The 14,555-nt window shown below is 47.1% G+C and overlaps 1 protein-coding gene across 5 annotated transcripts in view; it reads right to left on the bottom strand.

Moving 5' to 3' along the window:
• Positions 1-1,886: 1,886 nt before the first annotated feature.
• Positions 1,887-14,555, bottom strand: part of ACTR3B (actin related protein 3B) — a 61,607-nt gene continuing 48,938 nt past the window's right edge. For all 5 annotated transcript variants that reach the window (XM_068549748.1, XM_068549743.1, XM_068549744.1 and 2 more), the window contains 4 exons: positions 13,610-13,702; positions 3,812-3,937; positions 2,790-2,873; positions 1,887-2,233 (listed from right to left, as the gene is read on the bottom strand). In XM_068549748.1, coding sequence (XP_068405849.1) covers positions 2,138-2,233; positions 2,790-2,873; positions 3,812-3,937; positions 13,610-13,702 — 399 coding nt within the window. In that variant the 3' untranslated portion in view covers positions 1,887-2,137. The remainder of the gene's footprint in view (positions 2,234-2,789; positions 2,874-3,811; positions 3,938-13,609; positions 13,703-14,555) is intronic.

Genomic DNA, 14,555 nt, shown 5'->3' with positions numbered 1-14,555 from the left:
GGGGTCTCAGCCAGAGTTGAGGGCCCCTCATCACACCAGTCACGTTCTCATGTATGACTCTGTCCCACCAACGTTATGTTAAAACAAAATGCTCTGATGAAGATTCTGTAAGATGAGAAACAAAAGTACAGTCTCGAAGATAATCTTGTCCCAAACAAGGGCAACGGGAGCTTTACAAGTTCTGTGGTTGAAGGACGGGTTACATTAGTTCTAGTTTAGCCAATGTGGGTGATACTGGGCTCCTGACACAGGGTCATTTGAGGGGCAGCTAAAACAGGAAGTGGGCACGACCCCTCTGAAGCCCGGGGCCGGCACTGACACACAGGAGCGCATTGCTCTAGGAGTTTGGGGGAAATGCACCTGCCAGCAAAGCACCTGGCCAATCAAAGCAAGGGGGGTACCAAGCAGAGGCAGAAACGGTGCGTTCTCTGTGAGAAGCGCGGAGACAGTGAGGCTGGGGAGGCAAAGGGCCCCAGTGGGAAGATGCCCACCGAGGCGGGAGACAGGAGGGGCCCCGAGGTCCCACGGTTCCTGAACAGAAGAGGAAGGCGGCGGAAGCGGTGTTAGGGGAGGTGACTCCTGCCAACATGTAGGGTGCACGGGGCGCCTGCACGAGAGCTGGAGAGTTGTGACACAGCGGCTGGAAGACCAGGAGAAAGCAACCCAGCCCCGGGGCCCTGAGCAGAGCAGACCCCAGCGGGGCTCCAAAGCAGAGTTTGGACAAAGGAAGAACCAAGTGGCCTGAGACTCTCCACCGAGGAGCTGGAGGGCCTGGGGTCGCTGACCAACAGGACCAAGTGGCAGGGACCGCCTACGGCCCGGGAAAACCGATTTTACCACACTGGGCGGAAGGATTCCTTTACTAGCCCAAACTTCTTAACCTTAAAGAGTAAAACCAAATGTTTCTTTACAAAGGCAAATTTTCAGAGAATAAAACATACTTCATGACCTAGAAGAGATACAATAACAGTTTAAAAAGTAACCTAAGTATTATAGGAAGAATGGGGTAAAACCAAATCTCCTAATTTAGCAAATTACCTTTCAAGCCAGCAATCCACTCAGCAGATGTCAGAGTAGCTATTCAAAGCTTAAAGCCATGAATTCTGAATTCCCAGGAAGGGGCGGTGGGAACCACGAGGCGCGTCCCTCCACCCGGCCCCCCACGCTCACAGGCCCATCCACCCCACTTCTGACGGCCAAGTGGTCACTGCAAGACAGGCAATCCACATCACTTTAGGAAACCTCCTCCCCAAAACTTGGTGTTAATCATCAAAGCCTCCATAGACGTGAAACAAATTTCAGTATTCTTTGAAAGAAGTTCAGGCACAAAGGGGAAAACCAAAACACCACTACAGCACAAGAGATCTTTATAAAGAGTCTAACTGCTTTTATTACAATGGTGCAAGGTAGTATTTCATCCAACACTCACCAGCAGCAAACCGGCATCTTCTATAAAACAGTTCCAGAAAGTTCAAACAAGAAAATGAAAAGATACGTTGTCTGTAATAATTCTCATACAACACAGCTTAGTGTTTAAACTTCACATCGCTCCAATAAAGTGTAACCATTTTCTAGCAAACATGTGGCCAAAAAAGTTTGCTCTGCTTTATTTTGTTTGCCTACAAACACATCAGAACATGCCTCACAATTAAAAACGTTTTATGACAACACTCCATGACATCGACATCTACTCGTGCTCGGGATCAGCCAGTTGTACCAAATACCGTAAAATACAAAATGATAGGAAATATAAACATCAATTTGTATTTCAAGTTTATAACATTTTATTTACAAAAATAGTCTGGGAGGAAAAGGGTTGAGAGCCCCATACTCTGCCCTGGGTGGGGAGCTATTTTGCGCCGTGTTCTAGGGTTTTCCGTAACAAATCTGAGAGTCGCAGCTGAATTCCTCTGGAATTGGGTCTGTGGACGCGAAGCTCGGGTGGAGAGGAGAGCGGGGGGGGGGGTGGGGGGTGGGGGGGGGAAGGCGGCGGGGGGAGGCCGGGCGCAGAGATGGCTTTGCGGGGCTCCCCGGCACCACGGCACGCGCACTATGTACAGGAGCCGGTCTCCTCCGGGTCTGAAGGACACTTGCGCACCGCCGCGACACCACTGGAAGGGTGGTGTCAAAGCCGCCACTACGACATGACTCCGAAGACGGGGTTGTGGCGGCAGATGGTGGGGCCGTACTCCTCGTAGTCCTTCTTGGTGTGACAGACCTGGAAGAACTCGGGCTGCACGAGGCAACCAGCAGACGGAGCATGAACACTCCAGCAGAGAAACAAAGCTAAGTACACGGCCCAGCAAGTGAGAAACTCTCCTCGCCCCGAACCTCCATCCTCCCCCCGTGACCTCTGTCACGGATTCTGACCTCTTCAAACTGGGACCTTATTTCATTTTTTCAAAACTGATTCAGCTTCTATTTAGGAACAACTATGTGCTTGCCCTACATCAGCAGTTCGTTAGCTGGTCCCAAATTTGAGGCAAGAAAGTAGTAATTGCTCGGAAAAGTCACTGGAACTAGTGATTAACGCAAGATGTTTTAGGTAATTTTTGGATTCTCTTATCCATATTATCTGTACCCCCTAATTGGCAAGGATGCTTACGAATTAGCTGTGCAGTTTAAATGGTCATTAAAGTTATTTCTTCTATCTCAGAATTAAACGTGCGGCTGTTTAGAGCCACACACAATTAGAACACGCATAAGTTAACCTCCAAAAGACAGCATTTATTCAAACTCAGCAGAGAACACAGAGGTGAGAAGACAGCACAGTCTAGAAAAGGACTTACAGTTGAGGCCAGCATCGAGCCTCCGAACCACACCGCATAGCGCTGCATATGATGCGTTATCACCTGGACCTCCACGGGCTTGGGCTGGAAGGGGAAGCGATGTGTGCTGACTCACCGGTGCAGACGCCCACACCCTGACGCCTTCCACCTACTGGACACGGCTCCACTCAGAGCCTCCTCCCGTCCCGCAGGCCCTGCCCGCAGGTTCAAGCGCCTCCGAGCAGAGGCGAGCCGGAGCAGCCGCACTCCGCCCTGAAAGGAAGGTTCTCAGCCGCTCCTGCTGCCAAACCCGCCTGGCACCCGGCCCCGGCCCCCTCCCCCGGCCCAGCCCGGCCCGGCCCGGCCCCAGGTGGTGCAGAGAACAAAGCACACAAGTCAAGGGCAGGTTACCTCTATCTAAAGGCATTTTAAAAAGTAAAATATCCAAGCAAATAACCCAACTGATTTTTAACTAAACAAATTAGATGTTTTAGCATTTAGAGAGAATTCCAAATAACACTAAGTGTCCCCAAAATACTGTAAGAATTACACTTTGCCAGCAGGGTGATCCCACTCGGTGAGGACACACAGGTTAGCTCCCATTCACCCCACACCAAAGCCCAAGCTTGCCTGGGTAAACCGAGTAAACTCACCAGCTAGTTAAGAATTATTATCTTGGAGGAACACAGCGTTAACGCCCCGCTCGCAGTTAGTCATCTGAGCTTAATGAGAATGTTCCCGAAGGGCATTACAGTTCCTCACCGTGAACTGACCCATCTCCTTGGGATGCTGGTCATTACACTACACACCTGACCTCTTACACGCAAAGGCAACTGCTGGCGTGCGTGGGTCGGCGGGCAGTGTAAAGCCGCGCAGCTGCCTCGGGAGGTCCGTATCCGCCCTGACCGCACACCTGGGGCGAGTCCAGGTGACAAACCTCTGAATGTCACTTCACACGGTGGCTGAGAGTGGCTGCAACTTGCCCTTCTCCCTCGCTGCCCAGACGGGCGCGCCCGCCGGCCTGTGCTGGGGAGGGGCCTCACCTTTATTCTGCCGCCGCTGAGCTCCTCGCTGAGTCTCAGTCTGGCGTCCACCACCCTTTTCAAGTCTCTCTGCAGGCGACGTCCAAAGTCCCTGAACATCGTAGAGCCCCCTGAAAGAACGACATTCTAAAAGACACAAAGCAGAGGTTTCCTTGCATGAAATCACCCGCCCACGCTGGCCTAGTGACCTGCCCACGACACACCCCACGCGCCCAATCGCTTGTTTGAATAACACACTTCAATCCATGTGAAAAGATAATCACCGAAGCAGAGCTAATGCTATCAAGAAAGTATAAACTGTATTTTTTTTCCTGTGTCGCAAATTCTTTCTCTCGGTGCTTTTCCTCAATTATAACCAAGTGAAAACAGGCTGCCTGTTCCATTTCTCAAAGGGCCATCTTCTACCAAAACCCCTCCCCGTTTTCTCTTGACAAACTGCAAATCTAGATCTTTGAGACAACATCCTGCCCCAGGATCAACATCACGAATAATCACTGCTGCACCCAGTCACCTGTGGAGAAATCGCTCAGAAACAACAGGAGACGGTTCGGCTCCTATCAGAGTCAAGGGGCCACCAACCCACGCTGCTCTCAGGGGTCACCCCTGCTCACCAACACTCCTCCTCGACCTGGCCAGGAGCTGAGAGAACCAGGACCAAGTCCCGGACAGGTCAGATGGCAACCTTAGTAGAGTAAAACAAGGGCATTCTGATCCCCACCTTCTTGAAGAGACAGGTCTCTTCACCTGCTAGCACGTTCACATAAACTGCGTATCTGTTTGCTACTGAGAATCACAATTTAAAAGCATTCTTGATATTCTGGGCTTCATATCTTAGAATAAGCCTCACAGTTCAATTCTCGACTTCATAAATTATATCGATAAAAAAACTTTATCTAAATCCATCACTGCTCTTCCAATTCTGTCACTTGCACTATTGGCACTCTTTCTAGCATTTTTCTCTCCAGTCCAGGATACAGTCTCGGGTCAGTTACTGCAATTACTTCTCATATCTCTGTAATGGATTTTTTAATTTAAAAATTAACTCACCAGGGTATGAAAACAAATGTTCATTAAGATCAGAAGCATTGCAAGATCTTGAGTTGCTTTCAGAGGCGTAACATATAAGATTCATTTTATCATTCATTCACACAATAAAAACGGTGCTGTGTATATGCTATGTATACGTGGTCAGATGATTTTAGACAAAGCAGCCAAGATACTTCAACAGGAAAAGAACAGTCTTTGCAACAAATGATGCTGAATAATTAATATCCACAGAGGAGAAATGAACGTTTGCTTACTTACCTTACTTCACACACACAATTTAACTCAATATGGATCACAGATTTAAAACGCAAGGGCTAAAACTTACAGAGCTTCTAGGAGAAAATATTTTCTTAAAGTCTTCATGACTATGATGTAGGCAAAGATGTCTTTGATCGGACATAAAAAGCGTGAACCATAAAAAAATAAAAACTGATAAATTCAACTTTATAAAATGAAAACTTCTATTCTTCAAAAGATACCACTAAGAAAATGAAAAGACAAACCACAGACTAGGAAAAAGTATTTGCAATACATACATCTAGCAAAGGACTTATATCCAGAATATAAAAAGAACTTCTACAACTCAATAATAATATAAACAAGCCAATTAAAAAATGGGCAAAAGATTCAAACAGACATTTCACAAAAGAAGATACACAAATGACTGATAAGTACGTGAAGAGATAGGCAACAGCATTTGTAATCAGGATCATACAAACTAAATCCATTACACACCAAGTTTAGGTTAAAATACAAACAAATGAAACTCTTGCACATCGCTGGTGGAAGTATAAATGATACAACCACTTTGGGAAAAGTTCAGTCGTTTTTATAAAATCAGTGGTTACTGTTTTCTTTCTTAAAGACTTTGGCACTTCTCAAATTTTCTAAATGCATTTTAAGCCAGAAACGATAATCCTCGCTCACCTGTAGAGTCCACGTTTCCTGCACTAAGATCGTGTTTTACGGTGCTGTCCGCCGACCTGCTGAAAGGCCGCGGAGCCCAATCTGCACAGCACCTCCTCACTCAGTGCGGCTGTGCTATCTGCTTACCCAGACCACCGTGCGGACAGGGTTCTTCTACAGACTGCAGCTCACTCTGCTGCACAACTGTTTATCCCGTGATGTCAAATAAAAGCCTCAGTCGTAAACTACCTCTACAAAAGCAAAGGCCCTGTCTTCATGCTAGTGAAGAACATCCCAGCACACATCATCGTGAACACTACACACAGCCTGTCAGCCACCTGATGTTTAAGCCAGAAAGACAAAGTCTATGTTAATAATAAGCTCGTTCAGTACCTTATATAGTATTAAAAATAACAAAAACTCCCGTTCCTGTAACGCTAAGTATATTTTGTGCTGGAGACTCTATTCTTACTCTTAATCCCGTCTGACAGACACGCCGTGCCCCTACCCACCGTGCTATTCCTCCGTTAACCAGAGGCACAAAGTAAGATGCTCACAGCGAAGTCTCCACCCCCACCGCTCGCTACAGGTTAAGATGACAACTCTCCCGGCAGGGTCTATTTCCCCTACGTGGAAATTTTGAAAGGCTTGTCCCTCTTTAGGGACAAGAGCTTTCTTTAAAATAAAAAAATTCACAGCTTTTTAGGGAAGCATGCAACTTATTCTGTTACAGCAGTTCTCAAAACTTTTTAAAAAATATTTATTTTTATTTTTGGCCACGTTAGGTCTTAGCTGTGGCACGCGGGCTCTCTAGTTGTGGCGCGTGGGCTCAGTAGTTGCGGCGCGAGGGCTTAGTTGCCCCGTGGCATGCAGGATCTTAGTCCCCAACCAGGGATCGAACCGGCGTCCCCTGCATTGCAAGACGGATTCTTAAGCACTGGACCGCCAGGGAAGTCCCGGCACAAGAGCTTTTTTACTCTCAGATGGAACCCAAAGACTGCTCTCCCAGCAAAGTTTGAACAAACCTACTTCTCAAAGGTGGGCCGTACGATGCCCTGTCCTGTCCTAGAGAAAATCCAACTCTAAGCCGGCTCGAAACGGCTGCCTGACCGTAGGAGACGTAACAACCGACGACAAATGTCTTCCGAGAATTACCTGCATGTCTCCTCCCCCGGTGACTCCTCTTCTCCCCTCAGCTGCTGGAACCTGGCCTCTGCCCGCATCCTCACCGAGAACCCAGGGGCCACCTCGACCCTCGTCCTGGGTGACCTCTTGGCGTCACCTGACACGGCTGATGACAGCTGTCTCCCCTTGACTCCCAGAGCGTTCTTTCTCTTCTTTCTTCGACTGCTCCTTCCTGGCTTCTTGGATGGTTAACTTTGTGCGTCAGCTTGGTCTGGCGCCAGCACCCAATGACTGACCCACACGGCAACCTCGGTGTCGCTGTGAAGGTACTTTGCAGATGTGGTCAACGTTAAGAAAAGAGCGCCCTCCCTAACGCGGATGGGGCCTCTTCCAAGGAGCTAGAGGCCCCGGGAGCAAGAATGAGGCGCTGCCCGAGCACAAGGGGTTGGCCTCAAGCCCGACACACTCCCGTCAGGGTCTGTCCCGGCGCCCGCGTGAGGCCGGGCCCTCCTTGGAGGCTCAGCGCACATTTGCTCAACATTGTCAAAACGGTGTCAAAACAGTCACCATCGGCCCCTCCTCACTCTCTCGTAACAGTAAGCCTCTGAAAGTTCCTCTCCACCTGGCAGGTCGGTGCTCAGCTGTGACATCACTCTTCCCTCCCCGGCGACACACGGATCCTGCCATTTCTGGACACGTGGGCAGGAAGCATCAGCTCTGGGGCTGAGCGTGGCGCCGGGGCTGGACCAGCAAGCCCGGAGCCTGCTCCGTCCACCCCCCCGCCCGCTCATCCGCTCACACGTCAGGCTGCACTTGGGATCGCACCTAATGGAAGGCCTACTGCGAAAAGGGGTGAACAAACCAATGACGCCTTAAAATGTGTATTTCGCTCTCTCAAGTACTAAAGATGTTTCAACTCGTTCACCATTAAGAATAAAAATACACATATAACTCACTTGGCAATAGCTTCTCTGATTTAAAGGGTGTTAACATACTTATATATACCCCAATTCAAGCAATCTGTTCCAGAAAAATTAGTCCTTGAACCGTATCAAGATGCAGTCTCGTCTGCTTGACAAACACAATGAAGGAGAATTTTTAACAACTCCCAGCCCGCTGCCAAAGCAGGTCTAAAAATACTTAATTGCCAGCCCCGCTCTCCCTCCTGGACTTGCTCCCCACCACCTTCAGTACCACTCTGGGCTCCGCCCGGAGCAGAGTTCCGCAGCCTCTGCCCTGCGCCCGCACTCCCACCTATGCCAAGTGCCCGCCCCCTGGCTTGCATCCCCACCTCATCTCTGCAGGCCGAGCCCTCAGACCAGCTCCATGCCACCTTCTCCAAGGCTTCCTTGAGCCCCTCTCATTAAATTTCCATGACACCTCAATCAACAACATTTAGCTTGTGGTGGTGGTTCCCGTGAGAATTATTTCGGTATTATCTTTAGCTTTTTTATAAGCTCTTGAAGACAAGAGCCATCTCTTATACATACTTAAATCCTCTAAGTTAACAACAATAGTGTCTTCTATTTAGTAGAGACCCAGCTGCATTACAAAGCAACTCAAAATTGGCTTTGCCCTCGAGTAAAGCACGAAAGCTCCTAACGCTGACTAACCCCAGAGTGAACGAGTTGCTAACAGTGGTTCTCAATTTAACTGCACATTAAAATCATCTGGGAAGCTTTTAAAATCCGGATGCCCAGAACAATTACATCAGAATCTCTGGGGGTGGGACCCAGACATCAGTATATTTTAATGCTCCTGGGGTGACGCCCACGGACAGCCAGGGCCGAACACGTCTCGTTTCAAGCAGCAACTGCTGCTGGCAATGACTTGGCTTCGTGGGGAAGTCACAGGCCTCCAAGACTTGGCTCTCACACACGAGTCCCCTCCAGACCCGACCTCCATCATACTGAGAGACTGAACGGAAAAAGGGGGCATGGGAATACCCTTCTGATCTACAGGCCAGACGGAAATAAAAATTAGATTATAACTCCTTTTGTCCACAAAAACCCGTTTTAAGTTTTTGAAGATTCTAAATTTTCAAAGCCACATTTTATTCTCCACTGACTTCTTTTTCTTGTGTACTAGCCTGAGGAAGGTGTTAACTCAAGGACCAAGAAGGTCTCGGGTGTTTCCTCCTGCTCGCTTCACCATAAGAAACTCCACCTACTCCTACACCTACTCCTACTCCTACACCTCACTCCGAGACTGAGCCTGGGAAACATAAGAGGTCCAGGCCCGACTGGTCCAGACGGCGCCTCTGGGAGCAGGTGAGGCAAAGGGGAGACACCTTCCTCTGACGCTGAGCAGCAGACCTCAGGGCACCAAGCAGCAGCCTCAGAACCCTTCCTGCGGGGCCTGTGGGCTCCCCTCTGGCTGGTTCGGCCCCCTCAGCCGCCCGTCTGAGCCTGTGGGCACTGCGGGGACAGTGCACGGAGGCAGAAGTCAGGAAACCAGCCTCCTGGAGGGGCACCTTGCCCAGGCATGGAATCCAGCAGGGCTCAGCAGACGGGCTGCTTCCCCTCGGCAATCATGAGTTTCTTTGGGTACGAACCTGCTTCCTACTTCTTTAGTGGTTACTGAGTACTTTTTTAAGTCCCATGGCAGGTGTCTGAGACACTGACAAGAGGGGGCCCAGCAGGTAGGAAGAAACATCGGTAACAGAGGAGGGAATGACAAAGTAACGGTAAGACTGGAAAGACATGCTACCTAAAGACACGTGAACACAACTCTCCAGAGCAAGACGCCCACGTGTTCTGCAGAAGCACTTGTATGTAGTGTGTCTCTAATTACTTTCAAAATCCCACAAACTGTACATCTGTGCATTTCATGAACACAGATGTCGCAGTGGAAGGTTCTTTCCACGGCAAGCTCGCGGCTAAACTCTGGAGGAGGAGGCGGAGGAGGGGGAGGAAAGCGGGACCAAAAGTACAGAGTGAATCCGAAGAACAAGGCCGCCCGCCCGGGGTGCTGTCCCGGGAGCCCGGAACACGGGGTGACAGCCTCTGGAGACGAGGGGGCAGAGCAGTGGCCGGCGGGGGCCACAGGGCCCTGGGGTGAGAGGAGCCTTTCCCAACAGCAGCCCTGGCTGCAGTCAGTGAATGAGTGTGTGAGGCCTGAGCCGGAAAGTGTGAGAATCGCGCTTCCCGCCTACGTCCCCAACGCCTGTTTTCATACACAAAGTTCTGGGGAACACAACCCCTCCTGGTCACTCGCGTGTTCTCTGGCAGCAACACAGACCGAACGGCCCACAAAGCTGAAAATACTTACCATCTGGCCCTTTGCAGAAAGAGCTGGCCAACCCCTGGTCTAAAACCACCAGGGGAAAAGCACGACGACAGCCATTACCTGGCAGGCAAACACGCAGGAAAGGGCATTTTTAGGCTTCAATATTACACTTGCATTCACTCATCAAGCCCTTTGTTTTGGAAACAAGTCCCTTTCGTGGTGGCCGTGGCAGAGGTGCCAGCAGACAGTCCTCACCCTCCCCACGCCCAGGGCTGGCAGTGCGGCCGGGCCACGTGGCAGCGACGGGCCACGGGCGGGAGCCAGGTGCCTGCCAGCCGCCCCGCAGGGGACAGTCCGTGAACACACAAGTGAACGTGTGCTGCGGGCACACCGGGGTACAGAGCCCGACAAAGGAGAAACACACGGCCCACCCCGTCAGCCCCCCACCAAGCCTACTGAGATCCTAAACCACTCGCAAGGCTGCCGTAACTCGGACAAGGTCCCGCACAGAAGCACTCACACGGCTGGCGGGGCAGGGCCCAGTGACCAGGGCCAAGCAGAAAGCCCTCGAACGCCTCAGGGAAGAAATGACTTTTCCTGGGGGTGAAGCGGTCGGGACAGGGCTTCTCTCTTTGCAGAATCGTCTTCCTTCCACATTTTACATAATCTTCAGTGTGATGTGGTGGAAAAAGCACGAGCTTTCAAAGGTGTGGCAAGTGGACTCAAAATCCAACCCTGCCACTTCGCTAAGCGATCCTACCCGGCGCTTAACCCCTCTCCAAACTCAGCTGGCTGCTGGACAGCTACATATAAAAGAATGAAATCAGAACACTCTCCAACCCCACGTACAAAAATCAACTCAGAATGGATTAAAGACCTAAATGTAAGACCAGAGGCCATAAAACTCCTAGAAGAAAACATAGGCAGAGCACTCTTTGACATAAATCATAGCAATATTTTTTGGATCTGTCTCCTAAAGCAAAGAAAATAAAAGCAAAAATAAACAAATGGGACCTAATTAAACTTAAAACGTTTGCACAGCAAAGGAAACCATCAATAAAACGAAAAGACAACCTACTGAATGGGAGAAAATATTTGCAAATGATACGACTGATAAGGGGTTAATATCCAAAATATATAAACAGCTCATACAACTCAACATGAGAAGAAACAAACGACCCAATCAAAAAATGGGCAGAGGATCTGAACAGACGTTTTTCCAAAGAAGACATACAGATGGCCAAAAGGCACGTGAAAAGTTGCTCAACACCGTTAATCATCAGAGAAATGCAAATTAAAACCACAATGAGCTGTCACCTCACACCTGTCAGAATGGCTACCACCAAAAATACCACAAAAACAAATGTTGGAGAGGGTGTGGAGAAAAGGGAACCCTTGTGCACTGTTGGTGGGAATGTAAATTGGTGCAGCCACTATGGAGAACAGTATGAAGGTTTCTCGAAAAGCTAAAAATAGAACTACCTTATGATCTAGCAATTCCACTTCTGGGTATTTATCCAAAGAAAATGAAAACACTTAACTCAAAAAGATATATGCACCCCTATGTTCATAGCAGCATTACTTACAATTGCCAAGATATGGAAGCAACCTAAGCGTCCATCAACAGATAAATGGATAAAGAAGATGTGGTATATATATATATATGTGTGTATATATATATATATATATATATATATATATACACACACACACACACACACACATATATATATATACACATATACACACACACACACACACACACACACACACGGGAATATTACTCAGCCATAAATAAGAATGAAATGTTGCCAATTGCAGCAACATGGATGGACTTGGAGGGTATTATGCTAAGTGAAACAAATCAGACAGAGAAAGACAAATACTATATGAGCTCTCTTATATGGGGAATCTAAAAAAGAAAACAAACTAGTGAACATAACAAAAAAAAAGCAGACTCACAGATATACAGAACAAACTAATGGTTACCAGTGGAGAGCGGGAAGGGGGTAGGGGCAAGACAGGAGTAGGGGATTAAGAGGTACAAACTACTATGTATAAAATAAACAGGCTACAAGGATATACTGTACCAAAACAGGGATTATAGCCAATATTTTACAACAACTAGGAATGGAATATAGCCTTTAAAAATTGCAAATCACTATGTTGTACACCTAAAACTTACATAATATTGTACATCAACTATACCTCAATAATTTTTTTTAGAAGTCCAAGACCAGTTTGCTCCATTTGACCCAGGTCCCTCTAGTTTTGCCTCCTTTTCCCATCTCTGGGGCTCAGGGCCATCATCTATTAAACAAGGAGCTCAGGTTACAAGGCCATCTCTACTTCCTGTAAATGTACTGAAAGTGAACAATCTGTAACCGTCGGCAGAAGTTTCCTTTCCGTTAGGATGAAATAAAGACTGAAGAGTGCACACCTGTCCCTTGCTTTCATGGACAAGACACAGCTGATGTTACGTGAGATTTAAGAAGCAGGGAGAACAAGGCATGTATTTTACTAAACTTACTAAGACTCCCACCTTTCTTGCACATTTTGTTGGAGGAGAGAGCTGTTTAATTAAGGACATGTAACAATAAAAATAGAATTATAATTTGTTTTCACCCATAAAAAGTTGTCTACATAGGAAAATGTTTGCCAATAATAAAAATAACATTTGTTAACTATAAAATTTCAATCTTAAAACACAAGAAGTAGAAGGTAAAAGTTATGCATCTTCCACCCCCAAAGATATTTTAAGAGTTTAGCATTCATTCAAAACCTTTTCATATATATATGCAAACTATATTTTTAAATAAAATAGTACTACGTGTAAACTTTACAACTTGCTTTTTCACTTAACAATGTACACTACAGACATCTTTTCATTTGAATTTACACTGATTCACCTCATTCTTTTTAAAGACTGCGTAGTATCCCATTGTGTAGACGAAACAAAATTTATTAAGCCCTCACTCCCGAGCCTGGTATGCTCCTCTTTAAACTCAGCTCCCTGGGCTGAGAAGGTAAGACGGGGCAAAGGCTGAGGGCTGAAAATTACATGAGTATTTTCTACCTGACTGCTTCATTTCAGGCTCTGACCTCTTCCTGGCAACAGCACATTTGGCACAAACCTAAATACGCATGAAGCAAGACCAGTGAATCCATGGAAACCATGAGGGGAAGGATACCCTTCATCTTTCCATCAATACGTAGGGTTAAAATTGTCCAGTTTAAAATACAGCTGGCCAGGTAAGAATAAAGCCACGAGAATACTTAAACACTCAGGGTGAGCTGAGTCCTATTTCCAAACATTTAAGTCATCTCCACTCCAAGAAAAATATTTCGCCAGTATGCTGGCCTTTAACAAATCCTGTGAGACAGGAGTGAAACAGGAACATCTGCATACTGACGTTAAGAACCTATTATTCCAAGAATGCTGGGCCTTTAACTGTGGAATGAACCCGAGCACCTTACCCAGGCAGCTTATACCTTATACAGCGGACGACGGACATCGATGGGGCAGTTCTGTATGACTTCATCAACAACGTCCGAGATGGACTCCATAAAGTCTGGGTTGGCAAACTGAATTTCACATAAATATAAAAGAAACATTACACATTTCTCTCAATAACTTGTTAAAAAAGTAACTTTCACAAATACAGAATGTACTATACCTTTAAAACCGTCCCACTGGAATGACTATGTCAAATGTTCATATGTCAGAAGAACCCAAGCGACTGTGCATGGGGTGATGGTGACACGTGCCCTCAGGAGATGACGCATGTGGGGTCAGCAAGGGGAAAACATCAAAGAGTAGCAAAAACAGACCAGCTCTGTGTTAGGACACACGGTGAATCCTGCTGTCAGAGTGTGAAACGCGTGTGCATGACGTATGTGACATGTAATGAAAACGCTGCGAGTATAGAGTAAGTATATCACTTACGAATGTTAACGTCATGAAAAAACTAGCCATGATATAAGAAAAAAACACAGTCAATGAAAGATCACACTGTAAACCTGAGCTAGAAGCCTGGGGAGGGTTCAGGGGGGTGGCTTTTAAATGAAACAGTCAGTATGGTAGCAATCATGTCACTGAGTAAACAGCCTTGGATTCAATTCCGTAAGTTAAATAAGTTAAAGTATAAATAATTCAACTTAAAACAATTTTAAATACACTTTAAAAATCAAGGAAAGCTTTAACGTACTCAAGGGGAAGAAGGTAACATCCAGTTCCTCACCAGCTGTTCACTGGACATTTTCGGTTTTATGTCTATTTTAAATCAATAATATCAAAGGTGTGATTATTAGATTATAGTAAGGCATACGTTGTGTGCCATTTCCCTATACAAAATGGTCATACACATCTAAAAACAGGCAGCAGTTTGTAACCTACCTATCAAATGTAAGCTGAATTAGGCAGAAAAATATACCAAGA

This window comes from Eschrichtius robustus, chromosome 8 (assembly GCF_028021215.1).
Source record: "Eschrichtius robustus isolate mEscRob2 chromosome 8, mEscRob2.pri, whole genome shotgun sequence".
Taxonomy (NCBI): Eukaryota; Metazoa; Chordata; class Mammalia; order Artiodactyla; family Eschrichtiidae; genus Eschrichtius; species Eschrichtius robustus.
Note: the sequence above shows the minus strand (reverse complement) of the source record. Positions and strands in the feature narration are given on the sequence as shown.